We start from the raw sequence: 20,193 nt of genomic DNA, 5'->3' as shown, positions 1-20,193 counted from the left end.
TTGTGCCTCTAATTATTTTTTTTAACCTACAGAATTTTTTTAATTTGAAAGACAAACGGTTTAAATTAATTTAAGCTAACATGCAAAAAATGAAAAAAATTCATCGTCCAGTAGCAGAGATATAAACGACTAAAGTTGCAACATCAGGCAAAATTAGTGGGTTACAAGATCAGCATTTACGCACGCGTCACCCCCTCATTCGATCCCGCGCGCGAGTGGAGCTACAGGTCAACACAAACGGATTTAAGTAACTATTAAACCGTTTAAGTAGAATTTTCGTAGTTTTCGTGAATAGGAGATGTCTATTTACATGCCATGTATATAGGAATTGGAGAAAGGTAAGCGAAATTAGCGGTATTTGTTTATTTCTCGTGACTCATTTAAATCATGAGCTGACGCAAGCAGCTTACGAATTGCGTGTGTGGCTTACGCGCGCGCGCTCAGCTGAAAACCCTTTCGAGCCTCCTTAACAACCTGTGTCGTGCACTCATAAGGCTAGAAGTCCTACTCCGTTTAGCAGCTCCAATAAAGGTGGACAGGCATTGCTAAGAATAAAGACCTTATAGAATATAGAATACCACAAAATGATGACATTGTCAAAATGCAGGAAATGTCACTTGAGAGAAATGAAATTTGTGCCTACGGGTACTTGTGGGAGTGCCTTCAGCGCTAAAAAGTACTCCCTGTTTTCCTTCAAAAGGGGTTGGAAATGTCTCACGTGTTGACAGTTGACCTGTCGGAATGAAATTGAAAGTGTTCACAGTTTTCTGACTCACACAGTGAAAAGTATGTGAAATTTCCCTCTACCATAGCAATAGCATTCAGTTTCTTTATATGGTAGTGCCATAATTAAGTATTCGTTAATTAAATGGATTTACGAGTCCAGTTTTCTCATACTAAACCAGACATTCCAACCCTCCCAATTTGATCGGGAGTCTCCTGATTTGATGTGTTGCCTCCCGCTCTCCTGATTTTTATCAGATTCTCCCAATTTATCATGAAATCCTAAAAACAACGGAAAAAAATACTTATCTTAAGTATTTTTTAATGCGGTCTGAGTGTAAAACTTTACATAGCAAAATTTTTTTATCCTATGATGTAGACTTCACTTATACATGTAAGTCTCTCCATTGAAGGTCCTGTGTTGTGTAGCCTTCAGTGCTAAAAATGGAGGGATTGTCTGCTAAACCACTCAAACACATTTTTGAACAATTGATCTATTCAGGGGTGGATCCAGGATTTCACGTGAGTGATTTGATTTGATTTGCTCCCCGAAGAAAATTTGAAATTTAGTACTCTCAGAATGCCATTCTGATAGCACCAGAAAGGCAGTAGTTGCAAACGACTCCATTGCTTACTTTCATGTTATTCTGATTTGTCTGATAAAACCACCAGACAAACCAGAATAACATGAAAGTAATCAACAGAGATAAATTATACTGTGTTTGACGATACAAAGTATTAAAAAGGGTTGACAGGCTTACACGACTCCCTTGTGCGTGGTCTGGTTTCTGTTGCCTTTTGTCATAATTTTGCTCTCTTGAGTAAACATTTGAATGGACACCCCTTTTAGGTGCGGTTCCTGTGGGATTCATTTAGCGATGGTTTTTGCCCTATGAGGCTCTATATTTGAATCTCTATACTGCTGTGTGATACTTTTTCTTCCAAGAAAATACTTGGTCTCGATTTGGTCTTGGTGTTAATTTTCTCACAGTAGTCTGAATGTGACCTTATGGCCTCACGCTTTTGCGGCAATTCAATTCTACGCTCTACCGATTTTGTTCATTATATTGGCGGTAGAAGCGAGTGATCTTCTGGTTTTAAATGTTTGACTCGGGCCCGGGTTCATTTTGTTTTTGAACACCTGTTACATTGTTCCCTGTAGTGAGATAGCTGGCTTTTTATAGGCTTTGCTTGACTTTTTTCTGCGTTTCTTAAGTTGTTGATCTGTTGATCAATTGGCACCGATTCTCTTGTCATATTTCTCAAAAAATTATCCATCGCAATCACTGAATAGTTATGCATCTCACATTTCCCGCTCGTTTTGCTGTGGGATCGACGGAATAATTTCTCCTTTAATTTGTTTTATTTCATAATAAACAATAAAACAAGAAGGATAATGGATTTTGTGAACTGCAATAAAGAGCTGAGAAATAAGGTTTGAAAAAAATTGAGTGATTTTTGCAAATCACTTGAACTACTCTGGATCCACCAGTATTAATAATGATAAAAATAATACAAACGTTCTTGTATGGCACATTTCCACAGCTCAATGTGCCTTACAACCATGTTATCACTAAATTCCATATCTAATCAAAACCAAAACAACAAATTGCAAAGATAAAAGACTCCCTGAAAAGATACATTTTAAGGAGACTCAAAAGGGTTTCAACACTTGGGAAGACTCTGTTTAGATCGAATAACGCTGCAACACTGTATCACGTAACAGCAATGGTATGGTACCACATGAAACATCATCATTATTGTTACCTTGGCAATGGGAAAGCCCAGCAAAAACACCTTATATTTTGGATTTAGTTGCTCAAATCTCAAAAACGAACTTGGTGACCCCCCCCCCCCCACACATTTTTTTTATTGCTGAAAAGTGATTAGAAGGCCATGATAAAAATTTCAGGAAAGTTTAAAAAAATTTTGCTAGAGGGTTCAGAGCTACCTTTAAAAATCACAAATTTAAGGTGGCTCAGAATTCACTAAACAGAGTTTTTTGAAAACTTCACAGAAAGTTTCCTTCTGATTACTTTTCAGAAATAAAACATGGGAGTCACCGAGTTCGTTTTTGAGATATAAGCAACTAAAAACAAAATAAAGGTTGTTTTTACAGTGCTTGCCCGTTGCATGGTGATATATTACGTCACAATAATGACTGTATCTTGTTCAGCAATAATTCGTGTTTCATTTGGTACCAAATTATTATCAATGCATGATATAACGTTGTGCCGATCCTTCTAAGAAGAGCATCACTTGGAAGCATTGAACTGGTTTGAGCCTCCTTAAGTTTAGTTTTAAAACAGTTTAAAGTCCTTGCTTTTTTAATGTTCTCAGGCAGAGTTCCATAGAGGTGCAGGGATGGCGCAGTGGTGAGAGCACTCGACTCGCACCAATGTGGCTTAGGTTTGATGCCCAGACTCAGCGTCATATGTGGGTTGAGTTTGTTGGTTCTCTACGCTGCACCGTGAGGTTTTCTTCAGGTAATCCGGTTTCCCCTCTCCTCAAAAACCCTGTACACAGTTAAACCCTGTAAACAGTCAAACAGCTGCCATTATCAAAGTAACAGGTAAACTCTTTCCCGTGCGACTCCCCATTACAGTATGTGAGGATTTGACTGACAAAAGTCAATTGCATATTATTTTGGAGCTCACATGCGGTTAGCAATGGCATGGGTGAAGAGTGCCCTTGACTTATTTCAAATAATTTTTAAACCAGAAATTACAGTGTACAGTATGTTGAAGTCTATGGAATTCATGGTTATTTTAATTTATTGATGCTGGTGAACAAAAGAAGTGTGAGAGAATAAAGCAGTCCAAATGCTGCACTGTCCCATTTCCCTAATAATTGCTAATAATTTCAAGAACATCAAAAGTAATCAAAGTCCCCATAATATGAGTGTATGTTTGTTGTAAAAGCGGTGTGTAAACGAAAGAAAAGGCTGCTATGAGAAATCTACCAACCACTTCATCAACAGCTTGTCCCATGTGACAGCCTCATATAACTTTCATAAGCCTTGGATCCAAAATTGTTTACCCACATTTGTGACACTGTGGGGACTTGGTGATTACACTTACACTTTCAGGTGAGTTGTGGGGACTTCTCTGTTTTGATGTTAAAAATGCGTTTTAGGCCGTTTTAGAGCATTCGGAGGCACTAGTTGTGGGGACCCAGTTTTGGTACCCACAGTGTCAAACTTCCCCACAGTGCTGGTGTGTATACATATGGAGGTCCCCACAACTAGGTAATGGTAAGAACATACACACACACACACACACATACACACATACCTACATACATAATATTTGTTTTTCCTTCTAGTATTTCTACTGTGCAGGGTGCCAAAATGGACAAAAACATGTTTTCGGTCGGAAAACACTAAGAATACATAGCGATCAATTAACGTCTTATAGTCATAATCCCAAAACAATAGGCAATCGATCGGTTTCCGCACATAAAGTACCTCATTAAATTTAGCTGAAAAGGCTGAATGTATCTGCAAAAACAGTTGTACTAGGTAGATTGTTTTAAAGCTAGAGCAATTTCCCTAGGGAAAAAAGGCAAATGCTTGGTTTAATACCAAACGAAAACGTTTTCAAGTTCAATGGGGATAACTATCTCCAAACACATGGAACCACCATGGGGACAAAAACGGGAGTCTCTTTTGCTAATATTTTCATGGCGCAAATTGAAACAAAGTTAATACAACAAAGTGATGCCAAGCCAAAAATAACGGTAAAAGAGATATTAATATCACCCTCATTTTACCTGGGTTGAATATGCACTCTACTTAGTTTAAAGCAGCTATCAACGGAGATTAACCAAACGTTTAAGAACATACTAGGAACATACCCAGAAGGAGAGTCAATTTAGAACATCGTGTTTTTTTCATTAGTTTATTTGTTTTTGTGAGTAGTAGTACGCCTATAAATAGAGGTACAAGAAATGTGTTATGATGATAGTTAACTCAAATACTTAGGAACGTTTCTAACAATGTGGTTTTCTTATTGCATGATACACTGAATAACGAATCAGTTTGTATTCAAACGTTTTCAGGTCAATCAGGCTCAAATAGCGAAAAAAAGAACGTTCATCCTCAGCCCCAAAATGAGACGTTCTTATAAAAGAGAGTGTATTCGAGAAAAAAGCAACGCTACCTTAAAATGTCACTCGTGCAATAAAAGCTATTTTGCTATAGTGTCACCTTTTCTCGCGATGGACAAATGACTGAGAAAGCAAAGAAAGGATTTCCGTACTGTCTTCTGCTTACCCTTGACTTATAAAGAACCTTAAATTGAATCTAGACAGTTTCACTTTGTTGGTTTGCAGACGCCGTTAACGTTAACTACACAGCTGTGTTGCCCATTGCAACTAATCCGTGTAACAATTGTTTTTCTCATTGGCCACGTTCTCTTCCGGAAAGTGATACTGAGATACTAGAACGGCGACTGCAGTGCCATGAGCTGTAAGGCTTATGTCTAGAACAATTGCTCTTCCTTTTCATTAACCGAGTATCCATTGTACAGTCTTCTTCATGTATATTCATTCTCTAGTCGTTGTATACGAAGAAAATGATTATAAAGACTACGATGAGGTGATAATTGCGAGAATTTCAGGAGAATTCATAATTAAGAATAAAATATACAAACATTAGAGATCTTATCCTCAATTAAGCTACGATGGCCGAAGAATTCTCACTGTTATATGATGATGGCGATGACGATAACGACAATGATGATGTGGTTACGACGATGATGACGATGTCGATGGTGATGCCGATGATGATGATGACCAATTACGATGATGACGATGATGTTGATTGATGACGGCGTTGCTGATGATAATTACGATGATGACGACTACCACGATGACGATGACGAACGATAACCATGATTGTAACGATGTCGATGATGATGCCCATGATGATGATGACAATTAACATAACAAGGATGGCGATTACGACGATGATGATAATTACAATAATGACGATTACCACGACGACGATGATACCATTATGACAACGTTAACGATGACGACCACGATGACAACGATAAAATGATCAAGAGGACTGGAATATTTACACCGCCGTCTATGAATTGGCGTTCCGATGATTTAAGCATATTTCATCGGCGTTAATGTTATCGCCACGGTCTTTGCGGCAAAACTGGACCTGCTTTAAAACCTGTTGCAATCCTCGGCGATATCTATCATTGAATACGAAGTAAATGAGGGGAGTTATGGCAGCATTTGAAAACAAAAAAAAATGTACAGCGAATCCAAATTGATTCATGTTACACGGCATTTCCCATTTCCACACAAAATAAAACAACATTCCGTACACGAACAGTGGCAGAACACAAAGCGCAAATGCAATAATTATAGCGCAGATGTTTGCTATGACCTTTACGTTTTTTTGTAAATTCTGCGTTGAAGCCTTGATTTACTATAAATTTTGAGTCCTTGAATTCTCAAACTCCATATGATTCGAGTGTACAAGAATGCTAAAGTTGAAAAGGGAGCAATCACCACGAGAACCAATACAGCTACAGCGTAATCTTCTTCGGCCTTTTTGGGATCAGAGAACATTTTTGGCTCCCAGCTGAAAATGCAATATGTTGTGTTATTGTTGGAAGTAAGACGAATAATGAAGAAATAAATGCTGTGTAAACTCATCGACGCCACCCATACCAGTGCGATAACAATTTTACATCGTTTTTGGGTTATTATGGCTGGGCGATATGGAAAAACGATTCCGCGATATCTGTCGACAGCAATGACGACCAAGCTCTGAATGGAAACAACCAATGAAATATCTTTGAAAAAATAGATCAGCTGACAAAAAATCAATCCCACAGATCCTTCAATTAGCCATCTTCGAGGACCGTTTGCGATTTCGGAGATTTTCATCGGCACCGCAAACACTGAAATAAATAAATCCGATACGGCCATATTCGCGATGAGATAGTTTACAGTTGTCTGCATCCGTCGGTTCCTGATCACAGTTGCAATGATGACAGAGTTTCCAAAGAAAGAAACGATCGAAACTATACTGTAGGCCAAGATCTTGATGATCTTAACCTCAAGTTTATCTTCTGTGAGAGAAGGACATTGTTTCGGTTGAGCAGCTGTGAAGTTTTCGATGGTAACTAAGATGGCATTAGAGGAGGAATTTAATGCCATTGCTCTGGTTTTTTGAAGTCGCCTTTGCCTCTCCGTACACCTGAGCAACTCAACTCATGGCAAGAAAGTACACCACACTATCAACAACTGTACTTTTCTCACGCAAATTACCTTGAGGTGATTTTGAGAGAAAGGTGTTTTTTCTGTCTCTAGAATCCAACAGTATTGAAGGAACTCTAAGATGAAGAAGAAATCCTTCGGTTTTAGGGATATTAACTTCTCAAACTCCCCCCGACAAAGCAACAATGCAATTCTGAGTCGGTTCCTGATCACAGTTGCAATGATGACAGAGTTTCCAAAGAAAGAAACGATCGAAACTATACTGTAGGCTAAGATCTTGATGATCTTAACCTCAAGTTTATCTTCTGTGAGAGAAGGACATTGTTTCGGTTGAGCAGCTGTGAAGTTTTCGATGGTAACTAAGATGGCATTAGAGGAGGAATTTAATGCCATTGCTCTGGTTTTTTGAAGTCGCCTTTGCCTCTCCGTACACCTGAGCAACTCAACTCATGGCAAGAAAGTACACCACACTATCAACAACTGTACTTTTCTCACGCAAATTATCTTGAGGTGATTTTGAGAGAAAGGTGTTTTTTCTGTCTCTAGAATCCAACAGTATTGAAGGAACTCTAAGATGAAGAAGAAATCCTTCGGTTTTAGGGATATTAACTTCTCAAACTCCCCTCGACAAAGCAACAATGCAATTCTGATTCTGACTTCATCTTCTTTTTTTCCCGCTGGTGGCAGCCAATGTTTTATCAGCCGGTAAAACTACATTCAGCGCACCTCCCACAACTTCTATTGGCGTCAATTAATTATAGTTGTTTTGGCTGCGATTTTTATCTGCGGATGTCTTCGTAGTTATTTAGTCGCTGCAACATTGCAAACTTGCTTAACATATATTTATTCAGCCGAGCAAATAAGGTTTTTTCCTGCAGCTCAGTGCTACTGAAAACCGCCGAATTGAAAAGATCCCGGTGATGACCTAAAAGGCAATCTTTAGAAACATAACACTTAATAACCTCAGAGTAACCTGCAGGAAGAACTGAAGTCGTTAAAAAATTAAATTCCACAGTTTTTTGTCCTTGGAAAGATCAATAATGGACTAATAGAAAGTCTGTCTATTTCAGCCAGTTTGAAGTATTAAAAATGTGGGGCTGTATGAATATTTTACAACACAAAATTTGATAAATACGATTTTTTTCAAGAACGTTTCAATTTAAATCGGACATTTTGACCGTTCGTGTAAGCTTTATTGAATATATAAGGAGAAATCAATGTTTATACCTGCGTAAGCGTATAAATGTGTTGCAAGCACCACGTATTTAAATTTTGTATTAAGAAATGTAATTGTAGTTCAACTGTAGTTGAAGTGTAAGCTTTATTGAATATATAAGGAGAAATCAATGTTTATACCTGCGTAAGCGTATAAATGTGTTTCAAGCACCACGTATTTAAATTTTGAGAAGTCATAAACGAACACCGTGTCATCCCTTGAGCCAATCGCAGGTTTCCTGGAGCAAACAACACGAAATTAACGAATGGTGACATATCTTTTCGTTTGTCGTTTCCATCATGAACTCTAAGCGAAATTGATTATTGTAGCTGAGAGAAACTAAAGCAGTTGCGAAAGACCTTTGATTGTTTCTTTTTTCAGGCTTCCTTTGCAACTGCTCAGTGGGTTTTTCTCATCTGACAGCATCCCGAAATTCAGTTGGCTTTCAATTGAACATTTACGTCACCGCATGCTTCCAAAAATTGCTTACTTGGATGACAGATCGCGTGATCGACATAATTTTTTAAACTACAGAGATCCAACGAAAATAATAAAGAAATAATTAAACCACCCACTGCCGATTCATAATGAGGCTTGGTTTCAGCTTTAGGCGTCAACAGTCTTCAGCTCTCCAAAACAGGCAGAATGTAAGCAATTTCGTCGCAGAAATTAGCACATAAATTTACCTCCAGATGGCGATATACTGGTATAAGACAGACTTCCTTTATTCGTGGTTTAGGCTGGCTTAGTGAGATTACCAATGGACTTATATCGACTGTCAGGGGCGCTTTTACATACTCATATCTCAAAACACCGTGTTAGCGGCTCGACCACGAAAAAATTCACTTGAAATGCGCTATGTAAATATCATTCCTATTACCATACTGTCATCTTCGGCTTTTTTGTCTGACTTGTTTGCTGAATCGTTTCGAGCAAACTTTATTTAAGGGCACTCTGTGGATAATCAAGTCGATTTACGATTTACTGTATCCTGAGCACACTTCATTTTAAAGATGACAGAACAAAGTAAAGATATGAAATGCCGGTTTTCAGTTCACATGTTTCAAGAGGTTTCACCATTTCTTAATACAAAAAAACTATTGGTTGAGGCAGGTTATTGAGACTGCAGTAATTGCTGGTGAAAGGTGCAACTGCCATTTCACTGAGGTTGAGAATCCTGTCTTGAGGCGTTTGCTCTTTGCCAACAAATACGTCCAGGTGAAAAAGACAGTTGGTTCGGACGGTGGAGTAGAGTCGTTATGGCAACTGTTACCGCAGTCTCAACCAGTTAGAAACGAGTCCGTCCTTATAGCTTTAGCCAAAATGACTACTTAACAATTAGACCCGTAGCCCGCACGAGGCGAAGCCGAATGGGCTATTGACCCGTGGCCCTTCAGGGCGAAGGGTCTAATCGTTTTAGTGTCACCCAACTAGTCGGACAGAAAAGGCAATAATCAAGTTAGCAAATGCAAGCTGAAAATATATTTATTTGGGATTAAAACGAAAGAAAGCATCACGCTTTTGTTACTCGAGGACTATCACTAATAGTCCTCTAGTAGCGTAGCCAATCAAAATGCAGGATTTCCATTAGTCCATTAGTTGGGTGATACTAAAGAGGGATATTAGCATTTATAAGTGCAGCGGTTATCGTCCTGGCCGTGTTTATTAGGAAGAGGAGATGCAAAGACCAAGATCATGGGTCAGCCAACCGTGTGTTGTTTCTTTTTGTATAATATTTATCGAAAAATTACTGCATTCTGATTGGCTAAGAGAAATGCAGTTTTCACGTAATATAGTGCAGAAAAACGAAAATTCGGTGCAAAAAGAAGTAATAAACCAAGCATTCTGATTGATCAATGAGCAAACAAAGTCAGACTATTCAATCAATTGCGAACCCTGGATGGCGCAAATTTTCGTACAATTGTGTGATACGCGAGCGTTGTTTCAGCTAGACCATCTAGAAATTTTTCATGATATGTTTAAGAAGTAATCATATGATTTTTCTAGTGCAATTTGGAATTAATAAGCAGGTGTAAATTTTCTCATCCTCCAAATATCATTCTCCACAAGTGATAAGAATAGATGGTAACGCCTTATTACAAAGCATTATGGGATTGAAATGCGGGCAAACATCGCAAAAATGTCTGTTTTTGTCCTCGTATTAATCCCATAGTGCTTTGGGCTTTAAATCGTGACGTCAATTGAAAAGAGTGCAATTGCACTCGCCCGTTTCGTTCGTCTTTGAAAAAACTTTCTCATGCTCATATATTCCAAATTGCACTCGCGTGTGATTACCTTTACTATATGTTACTAAATGTGACCTCTCCGATGGAGGATATGTTGCTTACAAAAATAGGCACTGAATCGCGCGTGTGGAAAGACGCAAACACTGAAGGCTCTTCTATCTGCAAACACCATAATCGGAGAAACACCGTCGAGGTGTTTCCGTGTGCTTCAGAAAAGCAAGAACGAATTTCATTTCCTGTTGCATGAAATGCTGTTTGTTAGGGCTCCAAAACCACAATATTCTGCGAACTGGTACAAGTGATGTGTTTTTACGACAAACATTTCTTCAAAAAACATCCGAACCTGTGCAAATGTTATTCTTAAAAGTCAAGCTTGGCTATAGAGAAGGTATAAGCTTATGAACTTGTTGACCGAGTAGGAGTAGGAGGAGGGCTGGACGGAAAAATATTTGGCCCGAGATTCAATAGCTCACGGACCTCACTACGCCAGGGCCAAATAGTTTTCCTGTCCGGCCTACCTAAACTCAAACTCAGTCAGTAAGCATTTTATCATATGGGCTCTTTACACTATTCATGAGCACTCAGAGGATGAAGTTGTGCCAGAAAAAAGTTACAAATTTTCGCAGAAAATTGTTCTAATATGTTGTTTGTGGTTGCTTTTCCGGACATAAATGTTTAGAAGGGACGAAATCATCTAAAATGGCATCGCACAGAGCAGTACCTGTTCCTAACCGGGCCTTACGGCTTTTTCCGGCCCTCCTCGCCGAAATGGGTAAGGCTTTAACTTCATACGGGGATTTTCTCAATAGTTTTACAATGAAAGCGCGAGCGAGGCTGTAAGGAGCATATCATAATAAATCTTAATCTTGAACATACGCACGCTGAAAACCGTTTTCACTCGAATGAAAACATCGAATGTGAATGTGGCGTCAGAAATTTCTAGATAAGATAATAAAGGTGGATTTCCACTGTCGCCACATTTTACGCGCGTGCACGTACGTAAACTTGAATCGGCCATTTTCGAAATATCAAATATTAAGCTTGATAGTGAGGAAGAGAGGACAAAAACTATGAACACGTTGGAATAAATGTGAAAAGTATTTACATATCATCCAATTTACTTTGTCTTTGTCCTCTAAACCTCCCTTTCAAGCTGAATTTTAATTTATCAAAAAGGCCTATTGGCTATTTTCACATTTCCCATGAAATTAAATACTTTGATTTCCCCCGAAATTTTGCACAAACCATCGTTTTTAAATGCTCTTGGGAATATGCAGTGTTCCCAAGAGCATTTGCAAACAATGGTTTATGCAAAATTTAGGGGCTCCAAAAAGGTGAAATCTCGGATCCCGAAAACCCTATTGGATGCCCTCCTTAAATGAGCGCATTTTGCAACATACAAAGAACATAAAAAGTACTAACAAACAACAGGCATAAGTTGATCCAACCATTTAAAGTAAAATGACCAAGCCTATTTCGTAATCGAAAAGTGCCCGGTCTTTTTTAGTTTATTTCTAACTTGTATGTTAAATACAAATTGACTGCCTCGTTAATGAAACATTCTCTTTACCGTTTTAACCGAGCAGAATGCATAAGAAGCCAGTCCAATTATTTCTGTCACGGAAATGCTTACCAGTTGACAAACAACAATTTTCACCAAGTGCAAAAATATTTTGACTGCATCGTGTGTAATTTTTTTTGTGCGTGTAGGTACTTAGACCAAGTTTTTTTCGTCAAAACAGACTCATATACGTGGAAAAGTTTTAAATTCAGTAGCCAGATCTTTTTGTTTTTCTATCATATCCGCTTCATGCTTCATTGATGCCTCAACACAACATTGTCACTTTTTATTCTTAACAATACATACATATGTACACACATACATAATATTTGTTTTTCCTTTTAGTATTTCTACTGTGCAGGGTGCCAAAATGGACAACAACATATTTTCGTCCGGAAAACACTAAGAATACATAGCGATCAATTAACTTCTTATAGTCCTTATACTATTATCCTAAAAAAATGGCAATCGATAGGTTTCCGCACATAAAGTACCTCATTAAATTTAGCTGAAAAGGCTGAGTGTATCTGCAAAAACAGTTGCACTAGGTAGATTGTTTTAAAGCTAGAGCAAAAAAAGAATACTCATAAGCATTTCATGTAAATAAATGTATGTGAGATGATTTCCTCAAGTTCCAAAAGGCAAATGCTTGGTTTAATACCAAACGAAAACGTTTTCAAGTTCAATGGGGATAACTATCTCCAAACACATGGAACCACCATGGGGACAAAAACGGGAGTCTCTTTTGCTAATATTTTCATGGCGCAAATTGAAACAAAGTTAACACAACGAAGTGATGCCAAGTCAAAAATATCGGTAAAAGAGATATTATCACCCTAACCCTAACCCTAACCCTACCATGAAATTCACGGCCGTGATATCAGAGAACGAAATCACATGTCTGTATTCAAAACCGAATCCATCCTGGAAAAACGCCTTTTCGTGCTGAAAATCGCGTTGATATTGAAGGAAGGAAATGAAAGGAAAGGAAACGAAACGAACTTTATTTAAGTGTCTAGTCGTCTGGAGCACTAACTGAGGACACTGTAAACTGAAATCAACAGCTAACGCAAATCAAGTCAAATGTTGGTTTTTGAAGAGAAGGGAAAGCCGGAGTACCCGAAGAAAAACCTCTCGGTGCAGAGTAGAGAACCAACAAACTCAATCCACACATGACGCTGGGTCTGGGAATCGAACCCGGGCCACATTAGTGGGAGGCGAGTGCTCTCACCACTGCGCCATCCCTGCACCCAAAGGGCGGTCTGGAGCTGGCTGTTTGATGCAGTGCGATCTGTCTCATATGGTTTAGAGGCCGACATTTCTCTCCCTCACTGCCGTACCGAGAGGAAGGTCGGTATCTGAAAGCTGCGAAGGGGAAACTGCGTGCAAAAGCGATCGCACGGGTAGAAATTAAATCCCGGGATGACTCGGTTGGTACGACGCTCCGGCGCCATCTGTAATCCTGTGTCTTCACCACCACACTACAACGACGAACATGCTCAACCCAATACAGTTCTTTTCATTTTGTATAATAAGTCAATTGATATCCATGTATAATAACCAAAACTAATCTTAACCTGACCCTAGTTTTTCTTCAGGCTTTATTAAGGCTCCAAAAAAGTTTCTTCACTTCATCGGAGTGAATATTCAACATAAGTAAAATGAGGATCACCATTTTAATCTTGGTAAAAACGGATTTTGGCAACAACAGCTATATTGATGTTGCAGTGTCAAATCCGGTCTCAGGTTGAATCCTTTTTTACCTAGGTTAATTTAAAATGGTGATCCTCATTTTACGTGGGTTGAATATGCACTCTACTTAGTTTAAAGCAGCTATCAACGGAGATTAACCAAACGTTTAACAACATACTAAGAACATACCCAGAAGGAGAGTCAATTTAGAACATCGTTTTTTTTCATTACTTTATTTTTGACTGTGAGTAGTAGTACGCCTATAAATAGAGGTACAAGAAATGTGTTATGATGATAGTTAACTCAAATACTTAGGAACGTTTCTAACAATGTGGTTTTCTTATTGCATGATACACTGAATAACGAATCAGTTTGTATTCAAACATTTTCAGGTCAATCAGGCTCAAATAACGAAAGAAAGAACGTTCATCCTCAGCCCCAAAATGAGACGTTCTTATAAAAAAGAGAGTGTATTCGAGAAAAAAGCAACGCTATTTTAAAATGTCACTCGTGCAATAAAAGCTATTTTGTTATAGTGTCACCTTTTCTCGCGATGGACAATGTTTATCATGGACGAAGGTCGTGAAATTGACTGAGAAAGCAAAGAAAGGATTTCCGTACTGTCTTCTGCTTACCCTTGACTTATAAAGAACCTTAAATTGAATCTAGCCAGTTTCACTTTGTTGGTTTGCAGACGCCGTTAACGTTAACTATTGCCCATTGCAACTAATCCGTGTAACAATTGTTTTTCTCATTGGCCACGGTCTCTTTCGGAAAGTGACAGATACTAGAACGGCGACTGCAGCGCCATGAGCTGTAAGGCTTATGTCTAGAACAATTGCTCTTCCTTTTCCTTAACCGAGTATCCATTGTACAGTCTTTTTTGATACAATAATGTATATTCATTCTCTAGTCGTTGTATACGAAGATAATGATAATAAAGACTACGATGAGGTGATAATTGCGAGAATTTCAGGAGAATTCATAATTAAGAATAAAATACAAACAGCAGAGATTTATCCTCAATTAAGCTACGATGGCCGAAGAATTCTCACTGTTAAATGGTGATGGCGATGACGATAACGACAATGATGATGTGGTTACGACGATGATGACGATGTCGATGGTGATGCCGATGACGATGATGACCAATTACGATGATGACGATGATGTTGATTGATGACGGCGATGCTGATGATAATTACGATGATGACGACTACCACGATGACGAGGACGAACGATGACCATAATTGTAACGATGTCGATGATGATGCCCATGATGATGATGACAATTAACATAATAAGAATGGCGATTACGACGATGATGATAATTACGATAATGACGATTACCACGACGACGATGATACCATTATGACAACGTTAACGATGACGACCACGATGACAACGATAAAATGATCAAGAGGACTGGAATATTTACACCGCCGTCTATGAATTGGCGTTCCGATGATTTAAGCATATTTCATCGGCGTTAATGTTATCGCCACGGTCTTTGCGGCAAAACTGGACCTGCTTTAAAACCTGTTGCAATCCTCGGCGATATCTATCATTAAATACGAAGTAAATGAGGGGAGTTATGGCAGCATTTGAAAACAAAACAAAATGTACAGCGAATCCAAATTGATTCATATTACACGGCATTTCACATTTCCACACAAAGTAAAACAGCATTCCGTACACGAACAGTGGCAGAACACAAAGCGCAAATGCAATAATTATAGCGCAGATGTTTGCTATGACTTTTACGTTTTCTTTGTAAATTCTGCGTTGAAGCCTTGATTTACTATAAATTGTGAGTCCTTGAATTCTCAAACTCCTTATGATTCGAGTATACAAGAATGCTAAAGTTGAAAAGGGAGCAATCACCACGAGAACCAATACAGCTACAACGTAATCTTCTTCGGCTTTTTTGGGATCAGAGAACATTTTTGGCTCCCAGCTGAAAATGCAATATGTTGTGTTGTTGTTGGAAGTAAGACGAATAATGAAGAAATAAATACTGTGTAAACTCATCGAAGCCACCCATACCAGTGCGATAACAATTTTACATCGTTTTGGAGTTATTATGGCGGGGCGATATGGAAAAACAATTCCGCGATATCTGTCGACAGCAATGACGACCAAGCTCTGGATCGAAACAACCAATGAAATATCTTGGAAAAAATAGATCAGCTGACAAAAAATTAATCCCACAGATCCTTCGATCAGCCATCTTCGAGGACCCTTTACGATTTCGGAGATTTTCATCGGCATCGCAAACACTGAAATAAATAAATCCGAAGCGGCCATATTTGCAATGAGATAGTTTACAGTTGTCTGCATCCGTCGGTTGCTGATCACAGTTGCAATGATGACAGAGTTTCCAAAGAGAGAAACGATCAAAACTATACTGTAGGCCAAGATCTTGATAATCTTAACGTCAAGTTTATCTTCTGTGAGAGAAGGACATCTCTCCGTTTCAGAAGCAGTGAAGTTTTCCATGGTAACTAAGATAGCATTAGAGGGGAAATTTAATGCCGCTACTCTGGAAACTAACCACACAATCAACAACTGTTCTTTTAAGGAAATTATCTCGAGGTGATTTTGAGCGAAAAGTGTTTTTTCTGTCTGTACGAATCCAATAATATGCAGACTGAAGAGATCGTTCGGTTTTAGGGATATTAACTCCTCAAACTCCGTGGACAAGACAACAATGCCATTCTGATTCTGAAATATCTTCTTTTTATCGCGCTGGTCGCAGCTGCCAGGGTTTTATCAGTAAACTGACTATATTCAACGCACCTCCCACAACTTCTATTGGCGTCGATTTAATTAGTATTTTTAGTTGCGAATTTTATCTGCTGGTTATCAGATGTCTTCTATTTAGTCGCTGCAACATTGCAAACTTGCGTTATATATATTTATTCAGGCGAGCAAATAAGGTTTGTTGCCTGCAGTTCAGTGCTACTGAAAACTGCCGAAATCAAAATACAATCTAGCAAAATGCCTCGTTAATGAAACAGTCTCTATACATGTTTAACCGATAATAATTCACAACAAGCCAGTCCAATCATTTCTGTCGTCGACGTCACGGAAATGCCTACTAGTTGAGGAACAATAATTGTCATTAAAGAAGTTCAAAAAGTTTTGACTGCGTCGTGCGTGATTTTCTTGTGTGTGTAGGAACTTAGACCCAGTTTTATGTCAAAACGGACGTGCAAAAGTTCTTAATTCAGTAGCCAGATCTTTTTGTTCTTCGATCACATCCACTTCATGCTTCAATGATGCATCAAAACAGCACTATATCCTTTTCACTTTTTATTCTAAACAATACATACATAATATTTGTTTTTCCTTTTAGGATTTCTACTGTGCAGGATGCCAAAATCGACAACAACATGATTTCAGGCGGAAAACACTAAAAATACATAGCGATCAATTAAATCCTAAGGTCACATGGTTTAAGGCTATAATACAATCCTTAAAAATAGGCTTTTTTCGATATATTAAAGTTCAGCTTAAAAGAGAGGTGTAGAGGACCAAGACAAAGGAAAGTGGATGATATGCACTGATATATTCCAACGCGTTTCTACTTCTATTTTGTCCTCACTTCCTCACTTTGATATTTCAAAAATGGCCTAGGCAACTGGTTTCCGTACATATGTGTAGCTCATTATATTTAGCTGAAAAGGCAGAATCTTATCTGCAAAGGCAGTCGCACTAGGTAGATTGTTTTAAAGCCAGAGGAATTTCCCTTGGCAAAAAGAAATACTTCTAAGCAGTTAAATTTGTAAATATACTGAGATGATTTCCTGGAGTTCCAGAATGAGCTCACGCTGCTAGGTGAGCCTTCACTCTTTTGTTTGATCGATTTTGGCGTTCTCGAGAAAGACTGCTTGAATCGCGTAAGATTTTTATTGAGTATGCGCTGCATGTCGCCAAGATACAGTCTCGAACCCAAGCTTAATATGCCAGATTTCGCCGCCATGTTTGTTTTTCACGGTACGGTAGGCTCAATTATAACCATCAGTTTTATCACTAAACGGAGGCTCGCCCTGGAAAAACCAGTTTGACGAGAAAAAACAAAATTGACTAGTCTAGAAGTTCGGGCTACGGCGGCTTCAAAGAGTTGAGGCGATTCACGCAGAGCCTCCTTTTCTCCTCCTCATTAAAGAAAAAGACAAAAGGAGGCTCTGCTCGCAGGGTGGAATGAGCTTTACTGTCTCGAAAAAAGGAAGACAAACTATGTCGATAACAGCTGTCTACATCTGATCATGGTAACAGAGTTTTAGTTCTTTTCCCCAATCTAAACCCAGCATCTACTTGGATGATGACTAGGGGTTGATCAAGGCATCCAGAGGCGTAACAGCCTTTAAGCCAGTAAGCCTAGTCTCACTCACAAACCTGTGGACATAATTACCTACCGAGAGAATATCCTCATCATTGCCGCAGCCTATCGCGGAACAAAAAGAACAATCCTATATTAAGGACACAACTGATTTTATCAGTTTCATAGAGAAAACGTACAAAGACAGGCCAAGATACAATTTTAGTATCAATGGACGTGTCTCGTGTCCTTTGGCTTGTATGCACAATAAACCACAAGAAGAGGGAATGAACATAGCATGCAAGACATACGAAGAGTTCCACAATAATAATCCACCGATCCTAAAACGCTTCCTAAGGCCAATGCTTGGTTTAATCCTAAACGAAGACTTTTTCCAGTTCAATGGGGATAACTATCTCCAAACACATGGAACCACCATGGGGACACAAATGGGAGTCTCTTTTTCTAAGGGCGCTTTCCATTTGTAAGAACTGGCCGGCCCGAAAGAACTGGTTCTCATCGGTGTAAATGGAAAGGTCAAGGCCGGCCCGCGCGATTACTCATGCAATCCTTGCACGGAATACACGCAAGAGCTGATGTAAACAACATGGCGGATGTTGTGACGAGAGTTTGTAACATTCCTCCGACATTTTTTATTGACTTTCTTTCGCCGGAGGAGGAGTATACTCTTTTTGTGAACGATGCATAAGACAAAGTTTTGTTTTTTTTTTAATTAGTTGTATAATTTCTTTCGTACTTTGCCTTTGTCAAAGAGGCCGGCTTTTTCCCGGCGTAGGGAAATCAATAGTTTTGTGCTCTTTGTTGTCCACGTCACAAGTTTGTACTCGCATGGATAACAGAAGTTCTCGAGTCCTGCAATGAAATAAAATTTGTTTATGAATGCCTTCACAAGGCACTTCAGAAAAAGGAATCTTCCTTTCAACCAAAACAATGCACAAAATATTTATAATACTCACCACAAGTCTGCGATGAACTTGCTGCCATTTTTTAACGCGTACAAATTTTCCCGCGTTCCGCGCAGAACTGAGCGGCCCTACTCAATGAGCTTGGCCAGTTTGGCCAGACCCAGTTCTGCCAGTTCTCAGAACTCGTGCGTTCCATTTACGGACGGACCAGTCCGACCGGCCAGTTCTTACAAATGGTAAGCGCCCTAATATTTTCATGGCGCAAATTGAAACAAAGTTAATACAACAAAGTGATGCCAAGCCAAAAATAACGGTAAAAGAGATAGCCAAGCCTAAAAGCGGAGCTCCCTAGTTATTTATTCTTACTGCCTGTAGGGTTAGTGAAAATAAAAGGTTTCGAATTGTCCTCGTTTTGATGCTTCCGGCTGCTGCTTTAATAATTAAATCATTTTCTTTGCTTTCTTCTATAGAAAAATTCATTGTGTAACTAGTGAATTCCATGGTAAATTTTACGATAAAAACTGATATCGCATGAATGAGTACGATATCCGTTTTTCGAGGGAAATTTACTTTGGAATTCACCAGTTTGGCAATTAATTTTTCTTGAATCGCATGAGTGTTTAAAGAAAACAAGTACACCCTCAACGAGCGAATGGAAAAGGAAAAAAGCCATTTCAGAGTCAACTGTCAATAGCTAGCGAATAGGAATCTCGCTAAAATTAGAAGCCATAAAAATAAAAAAAATTGTCAGTTCAAGGTCAAAAAAGAGTTTTACTGATGTACTTTAATTTATTCAACTTTATCTCTGAAAACAAGATCATTCACATTTTGATGTATTTCATCGAAACACGCCAGGTTGGTTTGGAAGAAGAATCGACAAAATACGGCAATTCTTTATGTCCAAAAGAGTACAGATAATTGTTATTTAATTCCAGTTGACAATGAAAATTTGATTTTCATTCCTGAACAAAGGAAAAACCGATTAAACCATTTTTTGAAAATAACAAACGGTTTAGTGCCCAAGGAAAGAATTTGTGGAGTAACTTCTTCCAACAAGTATGAGCTACTACTGGTATTCTGTTTTGTCGTTGTCGTTCTCTTTCGCTCTCCGCGAAATGTTCACGTAATACTGGTCAGCGGATACCTTGTTTTGACAGGTGCCATTTGATCAAAACATGGATGTTCAACAATCTCTGCTCTTGACTGAGGGAGAGAAGAGCTCTGGGGAACCCTGAAACAAGGTGTCTTCTCATTGATTTTCG

At 38.7% G+C, this 20,193-nt stretch overlaps 2 protein-coding genes and 1 pseudogene across 2 annotated transcripts in view; all 3 read right to left on the bottom strand.

Moving 5' to 3' along the window:
* LOC138045965 (uncharacterized) overlaps nt 1–20,193 on the bottom strand; it is a 315,585-nt gene that overhangs the window by 170,903 nt on the left and 124,489 nt on the right. The window lies entirely within an intron of this gene.
* On the bottom strand, nt 5,816–6,906 carry LOC138044900 (neuropeptide FF receptor 2-like; annotated as a pseudogene).
* LOC138044898 (neuropeptide FF receptor 2-like) lies at nt 15,128–16,180 on the bottom strand. Its single transcript, XM_068891285.1, has one exon. The coding sequence runs from the start codon at nt 16,178–16,180 to the stop codon at nt 15,128–15,130; it is 1,053 nt and encodes a 350-aa protein (XP_068747386.1).

The sequence above is a fragment of the Montipora capricornis genome, chromosome 4, assembly GCF_036669925.1.
Source record: "Montipora capricornis isolate CH-2021 chromosome 4, ASM3666992v2, whole genome shotgun sequence".
NCBI classification, from domain to species: Eukaryota; Metazoa; Cnidaria; class Anthozoa; order Scleractinia; family Acroporidae; genus Montipora; species Montipora capricornis.
This window is presented reverse-complemented; position numbering and strand designations above follow the sequence as displayed.

Excerpts from the sequence above, each read along its gene's own strand:
- LOC138044898 (XM_068891285.1), bottom strand. The coding sequence starts at position 16,180 with ATGGAAAACTTCACTGCTTCTGAAACGGAGAGATGTCCTTCTCTCACA.